Source organism: Brachycentrus maculatus, unplaced genomic scaffold (genome assembly GCF_059751285.1).
Source record: "Brachycentrus maculatus isolate JH-2025_06_01 unplaced genomic scaffold, ASM5975128v1 h1tg000212l, whole genome shotgun sequence".
Lineage (NCBI taxonomy): Eukaryota > Metazoa > Arthropoda > Insecta > Trichoptera > Brachycentridae > Brachycentrus > Brachycentrus maculatus.
In genome coordinates this window covers 365,586-384,047 of record NW_028280963.1, presented here as the reverse complement: position 1 = coordinate 384,047, position 18,462 = coordinate 365,586, and the positions used below count along the sequence as shown (strand labels likewise).

The 18,462-nt window shown below is 28.2% G+C and overlaps 1 protein-coding gene across 1 annotated transcript in view; it reads left to right on the top strand.

The window, feature by feature from the left end:
* The first annotated feature begins 3,429 nt into the window (after positions 1–3,429).
* Positions 3,430–18,462, top strand: part of LOC148307045 (ATP-binding cassette subfamily G member 4) — a 52,710-nt gene continuing 37,677 nt past the window's right edge. The window contains exons 1-2 of the mRNA XM_088264017.1: positions 3,430–3,566; positions 17,102–17,355. Coding sequence (XP_088120143.1) covers positions 17,301–17,355 — 55 coding nt within the window. The 5' untranslated portion in view covers positions 3,430–3,566; positions 17,102–17,300. The remainder of the gene's footprint in view (positions 3,567–17,101; positions 17,356–18,462) is intronic.

Genomic DNA, 18,462 nt, shown 5'->3' with positions numbered 1-18,462 from the left:
TTAAACAATACCTTTTATTCAAAATACAAAAACAACACTTTCTTTCTGTAGCGGGTAAATATTAAGTTAAAAATATGCCGCTTTTGCTGGGATATAGTACATTTTCTGGGCATTCCGAAAACATGCTCAACTGAAAATTTACGATTTTTGATATATGACGTTGTTGAAAGGAGTGAGCGATATGTGACTCAAACTAACGGGAACTCTAAAATCTCATATTATTTTAAACTATATACTATACTTCAATTCGAGCTCTCGCGAGAAGTTCTGCGTTGTACGATGCCATTTATTTTTTAACCTTGAAAATTAAATATGTTTAAGTACCCAAAAAATAATTAAAACTTGGCTTGATGTAATACTTTATCAACAAATTAATTATGTAAAAAAGCACCATTATGTATATCATACGATTATGGATATCATATGGTACAAAAGTACCCTATATGATATTGTATTGATGACAATTTTTCATAAGACGCCATGATGATATTTACGACACAACTAATGTGACTTACCGAATGCCGTCACCAAGGCGTTAAAAACTATTATGTATGTTTAAATTAATATGAAAATCATAACTTATAAGTTTATTATTTTTAATACCGAAATAAATTGTGATTAATATAAAAATAAAAAGAAATTCGACAGCCCTACAGATAGCAATCGCATTAATATCGAATAAAAAAATGGTACCAATTGCATGGTTCCAATATGGAATTTGTTTACTTATATTTATTTATAAACAGTTTTCTAGATTTTCTATTTTATGTTGTTATATATTTTATTTATGGGGCAATAAAGTATTTTTAGGTGATATTCAATAGTAAAATATTCAAAATGGTCTTTGAACGAATAAATTTCAAATATCGGTTGTTTTCCCCAAATAAAAAAATAAATCACAAAACACTGAACCAAAATAATTAATTTACAATATTTTGAGTGTGTCCAAATACTTGTTCACAAACAGACACATTCATAATGTTGTAAATAAATTAACTGGTCAAATTATAAGCCAAAATAATAAAAATGAAAATGAAATTTTCTGGCGTTTCTCATGTAAATGATTATAATCCAGACTTCGGACCTCACCTACTAATACAAGAGTTTCTGCTCAATAAAAAGCTTCTTTTCATTTCACCAATAGATGTCCCTAGTGAAGTTCTAGTGATTCAAGAACAATGTTTCGAAATTGGTTCATATATATAGAACTTCCAAGAACTTAAGTAGTGTTGGCGAGTGTTTTTGCCTAGAATTTTCACTCATGAATTACATGAAATTATAGTAACTTTAAACAAAAAGAGTAAATCCACTCACAAGTAGGCAAAGGCTATGAAACTTATAAAGTTGAAGCCTGAGTAGGGACATGATAAACGGTGTTGCATAAGCCGTAGCCAGATTTCAGAGTCACTTGGACGTTGGGTAATTCAAAAAAATAAAATAAGTAGTGTTGTTGTCAATAATGGGTAGAATTGGTGAATGTTACTCGTGTGTAAAGTGATCACTTAAACCAGCCTATGACGGTTGTCAGCCCCGTAAATGTCCAGACTTCCATATTCTTCTTCATCTTTGATGAGATATCAAGAAATAGTATGCAAAATGATTAAGATTATGTTTTATTTAATTAATCATTACAGCTTGTGACCAGACTTTTAAACGAAGACTGTAAAATAGTATTTGAAAAAATTATTCATTTATATTGAGTACTTTGTATTAATAAATACTACCTACACATTTATATGATGTTCTATGTTACTTCATTATCCGGTATTTACATAAAAAATACACAAAAATTTAGTTTAATGTTGTTTCTGTTTTTATTAGGACAATAATTTCTTTTATCGCGTTTAAAAAATACACATACATATACAAAGTAAACGTATTAAAGTACTTAATAAAAATTTAAGTTTATCTTTAGAATTTTGAAAATCGGCACATTGAAGTCCACGAAGGTTTTAATTAATTTAAGACGTTGTAAAACAGTCGAGTCGAATAAATATGAGTGATTTTTTCACCGTGATATTTATTCAATATTACCCTGAACTGGTAGTTACCTGAAGCGGTGATCACTGCTGATCACCTTTCATTAATGTGTTAACGATCAAGATAACATTGCGTTTATATGATGCAGTGCCCTATGCACCATTGGGGTGAGGATAAAGGTTTGAAGAAGAATTTTTTTGATTTATTGTATTTTTTGCTGTCTTTTATTTGCATTTCAGATGAAGAAAATGCTTATCATTTGGTGACGATCTGTACCACTCATTTTATTATGGTGTCCTGCTGTATGACTGACTTATATTACATTTTTTAATCTACTTATATATTAAGTAATATCGAAAAGAAAGAAGATAAATTATAGGATGAATAAAAGAACCCGTCCCACATATTTTTCTCAAAAATGTTTTGTGCCATAGAGCACTGGATTTTTTTACGAGAAACATAAAAAAATCGTCTTTTGAGATGAAGTTTTTTATTTCATAGCAAATCTGGAACCGGAGTTTAAATTTCAAATGCAAAAATTCGTTGAAGAGATGTTCTAAAAATAAAGAAAAAATATTTTTAATAATCTTAATGTTTTAATGAATTAGGTACTGATAATATTATTTAACTTGAACAAATTTATTTGATTGCGTGTACGGCTATTTACATTGGGCATTAGTAATGTTATATACGCAAACTTACGTTTCCATCTATAAACCTAGGATGAATTGTTAGAAATTATAAGAAAAGTATACAATTTATTTGAATTGTTTTTGCGAGTTGAATAATTCTGTGTCGCTTGACATTTTGATGAAAATTGGACTTCCAAACTTATGTGCCTATATTGGTTTATACGATACATTGAAAATTGTCTTTTATAAATCCAGCCTAGTGAAATTAATTATGCAGCAACATTGATTTTTTTTGAGAATCTGACAAGGTATTTTTTCGGAAAAATTCCATTATTTAATTCAATCAAAAAATCTAAAAATTCAGCCATATTTGTTTTACAAGATTTTTTTATACAATGAAATTAAACAAATTAAACAAATAAGAATAAAAATAATGGTAATGTTTTATGTATAATAAATGGTCAGTGATCAAATTCAATGATTAATTGGCCACTAAAAACCACGATTATACTAGCTTACCAGTAAAAATAATTAATAACTGTCCATTTTGTACTTATGAAATTTACGTATTAAATTACTGACAGATTATAAATTTACTTATTATTATTTGGCTTTACGAACAGTGTCTTACGTGATTTTCGACAGTATACATGTTTTAACTAACCAGGAAATAAGATAAATATTTTTCACATCGTTAAATATTTTTGCAACGTGCGTTTCAGTAATGTCCAATCAAAATATCGTTTTAGCAATTTAGATCGAGAATCTTGGAGTAGGTCAGCTTCACTGTGACTGCTTTATATTGTATATTGCAGCATTTGAATTTCTAGAGCCGGCGCGGTCGGATGTCGTGAATGGTTTTCCTATTCCAGCGATTTTTCATCGACTATGAATAATTATTATGTGATGTTTTGATAATGTTGTGTTAAAAGTTACAAGTGTTATAAAATACAGGTAAGTTCAATTTCTTTAATAAAAGCTCATGTCCCAAATAGAAATAGATGTTAATGATCCAGATTTGTAATTCGCGAGTGAGTTAAGTTCAAATAATTATTGTGTTAAGTTCAAATAATGATTTTTTTATCACCATGATGTTAAAATATAATTTATTTTGGAATTTCTAAATTAACTTACATATCTTTTCGCAAGTCATAAAAGGTTTCACTAAATCTGCCATCTCTAAATGCATGACTTAGATAATTAATTGTTGGATTAATTTTTTAAACAACTTTATTATACAAAAGTTTTATCGCTATTACCTGAATTTAATTAATATTCAAATAGGAATAATACACCTTATAACCGTACAGGTATTGGGGGTGCATAAGTACTCAAAATTCGTGCTCAGGTTTTGAAAATAAAATAACACTAGGATTCATTAAAATTAGGATATTGATACATTTTTTATTTAAAAGAAAATAACTTAAACATTTTAAAAATTAACTAGGATATTGATTAGTTAACATTAAAAAAAACTTTTCAGATAAAAAAAAAAGTAAAGAGTAAAGGGTGCATCTAAGAAAAACTTGGCCACCAAATGGCTAATACTATTTTTGTGTGAAACTGATAAATCTGAATATATTTTACTATATAAAATTATATTAACTTAATTCTTAAGAACGGGAGTTCGAATGAGCCTTTTAATTCTTTCTTAATGTATTTAACCGTGCATTTACATAATTTAAAATGTAAACTAAAGAATGTGTTAATGAATAACGTTCCAAAAAATAAAAGATTCCTCGAATGCGATATGTATCTTATGTGATTTTTTTAAATGTTCTTATTGGACTATATTCTGGAATGATAACTATGATATCTAGAGAGAATATAAATTGCCAAATGAATATTTTCTCTAGAGAAGTTTTAATACATATATACCTCCAATATCTTTGTATCAATTAAAATTACATACTTTAAAAAATAAAATGAACTAAAAAGTTTTAACTAATCAAAATTTCGTGAACAGATCAAAATATTGAAAAAGTTATCAGTGGTCAGCCACAAAAATAACTTTATAATTAATTTTGTCACCAATAATTAAAAATAATAACAACCACAGAGTACTTTTGGGTTACTAAGCCGTGTAAGGATCGTATTTCTCGCTTACGGTTCGGCCACCACCGATTTTTTTAAATATACATATAATGGCGTTGCATATAGAGTTTATTGCTTTTACCAAAGCCAAGTTAATTAAATAATATTATTTAACTACAAATAACGTTAAACTTATAATAAAACTATAAATTGATTGTGTTAAATTTTTAAAAAAGTAAGCAAAAGATTGTAGATAATTGGGTTCCTGCTCGCTAGAATGAGATGGATATTTGTAGGGAGAGGAATGAGCGGGGCCAATGTTTTAAAAAGTGTTGGCATTTGGTCATTTATTAAGCAAACAAAAAACAAAGATGTGAAAATTAAATGTCGAGATTATTTAAAATCTAAGAAATTAATTAAGTATTGGGCTGCGATAGTTCAGGTTAAGTTTTAAATTGAAAAGAAGTGAGGAAATGGTTGAATATTACATCTCAAATTTCCTACTACTGATCAACTAACAAGTGAAGCTAAATAATTTTTTTTTCAAAATATTTCATGTAAAATCGTTTATAGACAAATGTGACGACATTATTTTTTGACATCTCATCTAAGATGAAGAAGAATATGGATGTCTGGGCATTTACGGGGCTGACGACCGTCATAGGCTGGTTTGAGTGATCAATTTACACACGTGTAACATTCACCAATTCTACCCATTATTGACAACCACACTACTCAAATTCTTGGAAGTTCTATATATATGAACCAATTTTGAAACATTGTTCTTGAATCACTAGAACTTCACTAGAGACATCTATTGATGAGATGAAAAGAAGCTTTTTATGGAGCAGAAACTCTTCTATTAGTATGTGAGGTCTGAATCCTGGATTATAATCACACACGAGAAACGCCAGAAAATACCATTTTTATCATTTAAGCTTATAATTTGACCAGATAATTTATTCACAACATTTTGAGTGTTTCCAAATACTTGTTCACAAATTCTGGATTATCTCCAATTACAGGAGTTATTTTCACATTGTTATTTTTTTTTAAATAACGTGAAAATAACTCCTGTAATTGGACATAATTCAGATTTTGTGAAAAAGTATTTGGACACACTCAAAATGTTGTGAAATATGACGATCGCTACACCAGAGAAAAAACTATTTGTGGCAAAATAGTAAATTATTATATTGACAGTTAATAGTATTTTTAAAGCAGTTGAATAGAAAGTTAGATGTTAAATTGTATTATATAATACATGGCTTTATTTCGATCAACACAAGAAATCTATAATCTCTTTTACTACCCAACAATACTATTCATGACATATTTCTAATGCATCAAACTATCCTGTTTTGAACTTCATGTAGCTTTCTGATCATGGCATATCTCCCTCTTCCTCTTACCTGATCCTCCTTCCTTTCCTTTCTTATTCTATCATGGAACTGTAGTCATGAAATCATTTCAATATCCCTATGTAATTTCTTTATTGCATGCATTTAAAATAATGGATTATACTGAATAAAAAAAGCTTGTTCAAATATATCATAGATGCTGCCGAGAACTTACACATTTATTGGATTTATAAGCTGTCATATGCCCAAACTTCCATATTTTTCTTCATCTTTGTCAAAATCTAAAAAAAAACTCCCAAGTGGAGGAAATCCAAATTTGTGAACAAAAGTATTTGGATACACTCAAAATATTGTAAATAATGGTAACTGGTCAATCTGTAAGCTAGATAAACTAGTTTTATATCATGTTTCCAGGCGTTTCTCAGTATGTGAAAATAATCTTGACAGGTCGTACGCCCTGTAAATTACCCAGACTTCCATATTCTTCTTCACCTATGTTGAGAGATGTCACAATAATAATAATCTATATGTATTTATATTATGCTGAGTTTATATAAATAAGCACTATTTGCTCACCAATTCAAACAGCTATGAAAGGTACAAACCATTCGTGTGATAAAAATATCTTGAAAATAAACATGTGATATGAAATTAAAAATTAAAATGTAAATCGTATTCGATATAAAAAAAATATCGCTCTTCCGATAGACGATCATTGCGTTGGAGAGAGTTTTTGTGTTTATCTCAAATGCCAACTATAGTATGCGTTTGGGAGCTGTATTTTTACCGGACGTCAATTCACGCCTGATAATTAGAATGAAAAAAAAAAAAATATATATATATATATATATATATATATATATATATATATATATATATATATATATATATATATATATAAATATATATATATATATATATATATATATATATATATATATATATATATATATATATATATATATATATGTATATATGTATATATATATATATATATATATATATATATATATATATATATATATATATATATATATATATATATATATATATGTATATATATATATATATATATATATATATATATATATATATATATATATATATATATATATATATATATATATATGTATATATGTATATGTATAAAAAAAATATCGCTCTTCCGATAGACGATCATTGCGTTGGAGAGAGTTTTTGTGTTTATCTCAAATGCCAACTATAGTATGCGTTTGGGAGCTGTATTTTTACCGGACGTCAATTCACGCCTGATAATTAGAATGAAAAAAAAAAAAAAAAAATATATATATATATATATATATATATATATATATATATATATATATATATATATATATATATATATATATATATATATATATATATATATATATAAATATATATATATATATATATATATATATATATATATATATATATATATATATATATATATATATATATATATATATATATATATATATATATGTATATATGTATATATATATATATATATATATATATATATATATATATATATATATATATATTTATATATATATATATATATATATATATATATATATATGTATATATATATATATATATATATATATATATATATATATATATATATATATATATATATATATATATATGTATTATTTTTTGACATCTCATCAAAGATAAAGAAGAATGCAATAAAGCTTCTTCTTCTATTATTTTTTGACATCTCAACATAGATGAAGAAGGATATGGAAGTCTGGGTATTTACGGGGCTTACGACCGTCATAGGCTGGTTTAAGTGATCACTTTACACACGTGTAACATTCACCAATTCTACCCATTATTGACAACCACACCACACAACACTTCTTGGAAGTTCTATATATATGAACCAATTTAGAAACCTTGTTCATGAATCACTAAAACTTCACTAGAGACATCTATTGGTGAGATGTAAAGAAGCTTTTTATTAAGCAGAAACTCTTATATTAGTATGTGAGATCCGAATCCCGGATTATAATCACACACATGAGAAACGCCAGAAAATACCATTTTAATTTTTATTATTAAGCTTATAATTTGACCAGATAATTTATTTACAACATTTTGAGTGTGTCCAAATTCATATTCCATATTCTTCTTCATCTTTGATGAGATGTCAAAAAAATAATATGAAAATAACTCCTGTAATTGGAGATAATCCAGATTTTGTGAACAAGTATTTGGACACAATCAAAATGTTGTAAATAAATTATTTGGTCAAATTATAAGCTTAATAATAAAAATGAAAATGGTATTTTCTGGCGTTTCTCATGTGTGTGATTATAATCCGGGATTCGGATCTCACATACTAATATAAGAGTTTCTGCTTAATAAAAAGCTTCTTTACATCTCACCAATCGATGTCTCTAGTGAAGTTTTAGTGATTCATGAACAAGGTTTCTAAATTGGTTCTATTCTTCATTCTTCTTCATCTTCTTCTTCATCTTTGATGAGATGTCAAAAAAATAATAAGAAAATAACTCCTGTAATTGGAGATAATCCAGATTTTGTGAACAAGTATTTGGACACACTCAAAATGTTGTATATATATATATATATATATATATATATATATATTATATATATATATATATATATATATATATATATATATATATATATATATATATATATATATATATATATATATATATATATATATATATATATATATATATATATATATATATATATATAATATATATATATATATATATATTTATATATATATATATATATATATATATATATATAATATATATATATATATATATATATATATATATATATATATATATATATATATATATATGTATATATATATATATATATATATATATATATATATATAATATATATATATATCTTTATATATATATATATATATATATATATATATATATATATATATATATATATATATATATATATATATATATATATATATATATATATATATATATATATATATATATATATATATATATATATTATTCATGTGTTAACGATCAAGATATCACTGCGTTTATATGAAGTGCCTTATGCAGATAAGGGTTTGAAGAAGATAAAGATATATATAAATTTTTATTTTTATTTTCTTAACTCTTTTCTATTCAAAAACATATATTTAGTTCACAGAAAACTTATTATTCAATACAAGGACTGCAAAGGTGCTTTGAGAAAAATTACGTAAAATGGCTACCTGGGTTTTGAAGAAAATTAAGTTGCAATTTATTATATGTTGGGCCTTAATTTTCATTGAAGACATATAAGTCGGGTTGTGGTCCGGTGGTCGCGAAATTTGAGTCGTATCAAACGTGTTGGCACATGTTTATATTATATTTATTTACGTCTGTCACATAATACAATCGAAAGCGTCTATTTTTAGGAAGGAAGTATAAGGAAATGTCAAAAGAATTTAAAAATTAAATGCGTTAGAACTGAAACTCTTTAGGTTCTCGAAACAATGGATTTCACTCTCAGCATTTTCTGATGATTTTATGATTAAAGGATTAGATATAGATATAGATTAGAACATAGTTATGAGGAATTTAATTGAAGAAAATCTCTCTGAATTCGATTTCCATTAATTCATAATCTAAGAGAGAAATTATAGGTTTAAGATATCTGATATACGGATAATTTAGATTGCAAATTTACTAAATAACGAGAGAATACTGCGTCGATGGTAGAGCCTGATCTGGTTGTAAAGGAAAAAATCTCAAAAAAGTTTATTATATTATAATTATTACTTTTTTGCTTTATGGTAACCCTAGTTTTATGCGACATTTATTTCCGAAGAAACAATTTTCTACAATCATTGACCAATTATAAAATTATATTATAATTATTCTAAACAACTGCAGTAAGTAACGATTTTATTATATTACATTTATACGGGAAATTCCAGCATCGCTTTAACACATATGATCTGAATTTCAAATTAAACAATTTTCCGCAATCATTTATTAATAATTGTTATAATTACGAGAACAGTAAAGAACACAAACCTTGAATTCTTTCTTACAAGCTAGTTAATTCTTTTTAATTATTTTGTATCACTTACCTGTTTTTCCATATGCAGATCTGAAACAAGACAATAGCAAAAAAATGTTAATGAAAATTTGTGGATTTCAATAATCTCAGGAAATCCAAAACATACAAAAAACATTGCATTAGAACATTTATTTGTTAATTTAAATATTAATAATTTTGATAATTGATTTGTTCACTGAAATGGCAACATTTTGCGATACAAAAAACTCTAAGAAACAAAACAATGTAAAAGCGGCAAGTTAATTCAATACGTGTCCTATGTGGTGCTGAAAATGGTGATATTAGTGGAAATCATATTTCTTATCCAAATGCAATCATATCAATAATACACGTTTCTCGCTACTTATCAATATGATTTTTAAAAACAACAAAAAAAATGTAATGGCGGCACTGAATATTTATTCAAATAATCCGAATTGATCTGGATAATATACTCGTATGTATAGTTAAATCTGGAAATGTTTCCAGATTTAATTATACATATATTATTTAAATTCACATACAAATCCATTTCTAACATAAAATTATATAAAATCATGCCTTTACCATAACTTACATGTAATTATTATCACTATAGAATACTTAAATTCATTAAATTTAAATTCATTTTGCCAGAAACATTATAAAATATCATGGTTTTCAACTCCTGTCTTGTGTATATAACATAGAATTTTGTCTAGCCTCACACCAGTCTGACGATGTCGGTTACGATGAAACCCGGTTAACCCGGTTGCTGGTCAAATAAAATTCACGTGAAATAATTTTCAAAGTTGTTCTTTTATTCTATAAATTGCAGTTTCACCAAGAAATTTACAAAATGTACAAAACTTAAATTTTTTGTTTTAGTTTTGATACAAGGAAACACAAAAATGTCAAATGTTTTTTCCATTCAAAATCGTAACCTTATTTTGTCTCATTAATGTTTTCATATAAGCAGTGTACAACTTGTACAAGCTAGTATGAGTACGGGTATGAAACACCGAGATACAGGTTGCCACGTTGTTGAAAAAAATTAAAGCCATTCGTGAATAACTTACGAGATTTGAGATTTTAAACAATTTACATTTTTATTTGTGCAGTTAATTTTTTTTTTATTAAATCAGTAAAATAAAAAAAAAAACGTATTACGAAAATGGACGGATCTTACAATATCATTCTTATTATCGTATTCTTCGAAAAACATGTATTAGATATTTTATTATTTTTTAGAATACATTTGGAAAAATTATTTTTATTTATTTTTTCCTTACTCCTTACCTATCAAAAACTCTTTTCTTTTCAAAACCATAAAATTATTTCGAAGAAAAACTTATTTTTATAAAGCAAACACGTTGTTTTAAGAAAAGAAAAACAATTACGTAAAATGTTACCTACAATAGATTCAGAGAAAATTAACTTGCAACTTATGTTACGCCTTGGCCAGGGAAAAATATTTGACGTGAAAAAAGGTATGTATGTACTTCCGCAGTTTGTAATGGCAAAGAAACCACAACAGATCAACTATTGGTAGTTGATCTGTTGTGGTAAACTGGTTTATTAAATTTTATTCTAGAGATACGTTATTTAAGGATGAACTCAGACTGGGCGTCTTGCCGAACTATGAAACTATAATATCATCACTAGTGAATTTGGTGGAGCTCAATGTACGTACTCGAGGTCGTCAATTTGTTTGAAGGAAATATGGCAGCCATGGGCTGATCGCCAAAGTAATCACTTCATTTACTTTATAATGTTTAACATTTTACCCATTTACATATAAATTAGAAGTGTGTTGCTCTACTGCAAGAATCTCGCTAGATATCACTTTAAACTCGCATGTGAATGTGTACATGGATTTTGAACATATGTATATGCAGGGCTTTTTTTCCTGTAACGCGGAGGAACGGCGTTCCGGCACCAGTTTTCAATGATATATATTTTTTTTAGTTTTCAAAATTAATTGGGCGAAACGTTTGCGTTTACGTAATTATGATTGTAAATATTTTTTTGTGCGCTTCGTGGCATTGGAAAAGTCGCTTTAAATTTTATTTTAATGATATTAGAATAAATTTTTTTTAATAAAAAGCTTGACATGATGTGAGTTCCGGGACCTTTTTTGTTTAAAAAATCCCTGCATATATGTAACAACTTCCAAGAAATCAACGGGTATGCATGTTCAAAAACATGGGTAGAATGGTGAACTTTCATAAATTGATTCGGCAGTCACTTTGTGGTTAAATCTATCAATTTTGAATAAATGTTTTACTTAGTAAATACCAGTATTTGTAAATATCATTATTAGTAAATACCACTATAAATAGTGGTATTTACTAAGAATGGTGAACGTTATAAAGTGTGTGTTCACTTAGCCAACCATCGATAGGTCGTAAGCACTGAAATGCCAATGAAAACATTAAAATCCTTTCTCATTTAAACATCTTGAATCATAAATCCAGTATTTCTGTACTTGCAAAAATACGGAAATAATAAAAATGATATTACAAATCAAAAATAGTGAATTTGATATTATGAATAATATCGTATGTAAATTCGGTTTCTTTTTGTAATTGCGTCACTTTATTTCATCCACATTAAAATATATGTAGGTACATGTATAAATATGTATTTTTTTACGCTGTGGATACCACGAATTAATCAAAGTTCATAGCGATATTGATTTTGGTTTATAAAACAATTAATGATGAAATTCCCTACGGAAATTAACGTTTTAACTTCATAGTAAATATACTTGAACTTTGCTTCTATTCGGTAAAAAAAAACAGATATTTATCTATATCTTCAACTTCCTGAACTTCTAAAAATGACGAAGTCATTCAAATGGCAATATATGTATATATATATATATATATATATATATATATATATATATATATATATATATATATATATATATATATATATATATGTATATATATATATATATATATATATATATATATATATATATATATATATATATATATATATATATATATATATATATATATATATTATCCGCACCCCAATGGTGCATAGGGCACTGCATCATATAAACGCAGTGTTATCTTGATCATTAACACATGAAGGAAAGGTGATCAGCCCTTCGCTTCCGATACCAGTCCAGGGTTATATTGAATGAATATTACAGTGAAAAAATCACTAATATTTATTTGACCCCCCCCCCGAGAATCGAACCCGGGACCTCCAGTATGGTAGCCCAGCGTGCTGACCATTACACTACGGTGGCGAATAATTTTTTTTATATGGAATATTGGCAACCATCATCAACAATAATGGATTTTTCTAAGAATGCCAATAACAACATATATGTATGCTTAATTTAATGTATGGCAAGTCCCAGATTTTTACAAAATGTATTTTAGTGAACATGTTGGCACCTGTTTGTGATAAAATAATATGTAAACATACCATTTATGTATATTCTATCAACAGATTTTTATATATTTGCATCTATCACATAACATAATCGAAAGCGTCTTTATGGGAGGAATTATAAGGAAATATTAAACGAATTGTAAAAAGAAATGTAAAAATAAACTACTAATTTAGGAGTCACAGAGTGTTGTAACACACGTCATTCACTGTTAGAGCCGTTTTGCACCTAGCTTTCAGTATAAGGCATCCTATAAAATTAATACATGCGGGTAGGTACTCCTTTACATTACAGTTAAGAGGCCCGCTTTGTGTCTAAAATGGTTACGAGGAAAAGATACAACGAATACGGGTACATAAAATCTTAATTCAGGTAAGTACCTACCTCCTAAGAAATTTAAATTTTGCTTTGATTTTTTTTATAATCTTGTAGTATTGTGATAGGTAGGTACTTATTGCACAATCTAGCCGCGAATTTTCACAGTACACAATGGAGTTCTGGTTCCAACCCTTATGTATGGAAGCGAAGCATGGAGTTGGCAAAAGAAGGATGAAAGCAGACTGAATGCAGTCGAAATGCGATCCCTCAGACGAATGTGTGGCAAAACGATGTTTGATAGATGTTCGAATGATGAAATAAGGAAAAATGTAAGGCTGAGATAAGCATTATCGATAAAATTAAGAAAGGTGTGTTGAGATGGTTTGGACATGTGGAGCGTATGAGTGAAGAAAGAACGGTTAAACAAATTTATGGAGCGAATGTAGTTGGAAAAAGAAGCAGAGGACGACCGAGGAAAACTTGGCACAATCAGGTATGTCAAATACTTGAAAGCGGCCGGGTCAGGAGTCGTAATAATCGTCGGGTAGGGTAGACTGGGTACGGTTGAAACAATTTTGCTTATATTGTCCATAGTATTGCTCTTTACAAGTCAAGCGATGATGAAGATGCATTAAATACAAGAGCGTGTTTCTGTCTACTAATGGGAAGTATTATTTCTGTACCTGGTGTGTTATTTTTAGTGGGAGATCAAATTTAAAAAGTATATCCGATTTGTTTCAACCGTCCCCATACCAGGGGCAGTTGAAACAGTGATTGGGGTCAGTTGAAACACACGCAAATAAATCAATATTTAATATTATAAGACGTTTTATTCATGATTTATTTTTGTTTTATAAATAATTATGGCACCGCATGACAATATTAATCAGTCTACAGATATGTAATGAACAAAAACAACTAAAAACATTGGCATTTAAAAAAAAACAAATCGAACGAAAATTATCAGTGAATAAACTAAAAGGAAACACTTCTTTAATTTTGATTAGTCATAAATCAAGTAAAAATCTAGCTTTGGGATCATTCCGAGTCGCAATTGTGGCAAAAATAGCTAAGACCACCTTTTGTGCAGTCTTCTTGAGCCCACAGTTTACAATTGGTGCACTGTATCCACTTTTCACCGGGTCTGCTCTCTGAATACAGTGACAGACAATAACACTCGTCCTCTTCTGATGATGATTCCTGTTGCGTATTATGATTATTTTTTCCTTTAACGATCCTTCTACTTTTTCCTCCATCCAATCTTTTCTTGACTTACTTAGTTTTCATCCGTTTCAACCTTATTTCATGCTCCTTTCTTATCTCTTCTTTCTCTGTTTTTTTTTAGTAGCAAGTATTTTGCAAGCTCCTACTCCTGCTCTTTTTTAAAAACTTCGTTGTGGGGTTCATATCCCATTTTCTTCATCACCAGATGCATCTCGCTTTCATATATATGGCTAATGAGCGAACAGTGGTTTAATCCATGCTTCTCCGCCGATTTTCGCAGTGAATCTCCTGCTTTAACCTCCTCAAAAGCGTATGTATACCTCGACAAGTCGACCTCCTCTCTCGAAGTCTTTCTTGCGCGTACTCTCGGCATCTAGAAAACAGGAGAACTGAAAAAACATGTTGTTTCAACCGTACCCACAAAAAATGTTTCAACCGTCCCCAACCTTTCCTTCAGGTGGAAAACAGAAAATAGTAATGTTAACAATAATGGCACATTAAAACTAATCACTATAACGTGTCCTACAAGCTTCATTTCAAACACGAAATCATACTCAATAATATCGTTTCAAGAGAAACCGTAATAAAAGGAAAATTCTCAAAACAAAAATACTTACTTTTGGTTATCAAAATACAACAGGATCTCCTACAAGCAATTGCACCGTGCGACGAGCGATGCAACACTGATATTCGTGTTTGAACTTGTTGTCCGCTTTGTTCGTCCCTTGGACCCTTCACCCTACCGCATACGGTTTGCAAGATATTTGGTCTGTTTCAACCGTCCTTTGTTTCAACCGTACCCAGTCTACCCTATGTATGAGGAGATGCATGAATGTAGAAGAGGCAAAGAATGTTTGCAAAGACAGAGTGGTGTGGCGTTCGATTCTCTCTGCCTACCCCTGCGGGGAAGCGGCGTGATGGTTAGTTAGTTAGTTAGTTAGTTAATTTTCACAACAAATCACGGATTAAATATACCATATCGATGGCTCATGTTTGCAGTTTCACAGTGTTGTGTAATAAAATGCGAGGGTGATTCTTAGCTAGGACCGCATTTAAAGTATTTTTAGTTTTTCTGGGAAACATATCATTTATTTAATCTGAGTTTTGGTTATGGAGACAGTAATAAGCATATTTAACTTCAATTTTATAATTTCATTCATTGATTCGGCAGTCGCTTTGTGGTAAAATCTATCAATTTTTAATATAAGTTTTACTTAACAACATTTTGAGTGTGCCCAAATGTTGGGCACACTCAACATGTTTACAAATCTGGATTATCTCCAATTATACCATTTTTTATTGTTTTTTTTTTACATAATACATATATGAATAATACAAAACAGTTGGTAAATATACAAAACATTTCAAATATAACAAATATACCTCTCTAATAAAGAAGATACTTGTGTTTAGAGAGGGAGTTCGTGTTACAATATTTTTTTATAAACAAAGTAAATTAAAAATTAAAAAAAATATTCCTTGGTATGGAGTCTAGGTAGGGGTGAGTCTTATATGTTTTTTAAAAATTTAGTTTTAAAGGAATTATTTATCATATTATTAAGTATGTATTATAATTATAATATATATTATTTAGTCTTTGCTATGTGAATACAATGTCAACACAAGTTAAAATGTTGCTAAAAAAATCAATATGAATGAAGATTTTACAAAAAAAAATGTGTGGTTGTCAATCATGGGTAGAATTGGTGAATGTTACACGTGTGTAAAGTGATCACTTAAACCAGCCTATGACGGTCTTAAGCCCCGTAAATGCCCAGACATCTATATTCTTCATCATCTATGTTAAGATGTCAAAAAATAATAAAAGTTTTACTTAGTAAATATCACTATTTCGTAAAACAGCTCCTACCCCATCTTCAACCGTCAACTTCCCAAGAAAATTTAGAATTAGCTTCACATACGGTGTTTGAAAATGATGCGGAATGCATGAAAACACGTGTCGCTATAGTGCTATTTATTAAGTAAAACTTTAATTAAAATGGATCAACTTTATAATGCGCTAATTTTTGTAATTGCAACAAAATGTGACAGTATTGATTTTCTTTTTTTTTCAGAAAATTCGACTGGGCAAGTTAGAAAATTATTCTTCATAAAATCTCAAAAGTTTCAGAATAATACTTCTTGGTGGTTTTTTGTTTAAATCGTATTACGAATCTCAGTGATTAAAAAGAGTTATGCAGTTTTTAAGTGATTTTTGACGTTTAAAAACATTCATCTGTGTTTTGATCAACTTCCTTGTTGATAATATTGAAAATGGATCTGGAGTTCAACAATTTAACTTATACTGTGACAAGTCGAGGAATTAAAGGTAAGGACAACAATATTATTTACTATCATAGTGTCTTTTTGTCCGCCTCCGTGGTGTAATGGTCAGCACGCTTGGCTAATGTACTAGAGGTCCCGGGTTTGATTCCCAAGGAAGAGTCAAATAAATATAAGTTATTTTTCACTCTAATACTCATTCAAATGGATATATATATATATATATATATATATATATATATATATATATATATATAAATATATATATATATATATATATATATATATATATATATATATATATATATATATATATATATATATATATATAACATACATATATGTATACAGATATATGTTTTATTTATTATGTAACCTTTATTTTTGTCACATTTTTTAGTATTTAGGGGCCCAATTTTTTTATATCAGTATATGTTAAATGTAACCGACTGCAAGAATGTTAATATGCGTAATGATAAAGAATTTGCATATTGTAACAACGAATTAATTTACATACTGATAATAGTTCCACATCTTTATAACTGCGGTGGCCTAGTACGTAAAATTAAATATGAGAAATGAGAGTGGATTGATGTATATGTGGCAAATAGTAAATACTATTATTTATTGATTCGGTATTTACTTTGTAAAATGACATGTAGGTTATTTAAAAAAAAATAATACTTGTACTATACCACTTAATGAGCTTTATGTCATTACACACAATTTGTTTCGAAAATAAATAGACGTTTTCATCTACAGGTGAAAAGTAAAACTAAAGAGTAAAAAAATATTTAGGTAGGTAGGTTTATAATATATATAGAGGTTGATATGGTAATTAAATTTCATTTATGTCATTTTGTTTTTTGATGTGCATATTAAGTATTTTTTCTTATTTTTAATTATTATGTATTTTAGACAGTTAAAACGAAATCATACCCTCCCCCACTCCCCACCCCTTCGCCATCCACCCGCGAGCCTTAACTGTACTGGCATTTAAAGCCTGTAGAACCTTGGTCGTCAAACTGCGGCCCGCGGCAGATATTTGTGCGGCCCGCGATAAAGCAATATATTTTAGTAGACAATAATGAATAATGACTAACAAAACCGATTTTGCGTGCAAAGTAAACTAAATAAAAGTACTCACGCGGGA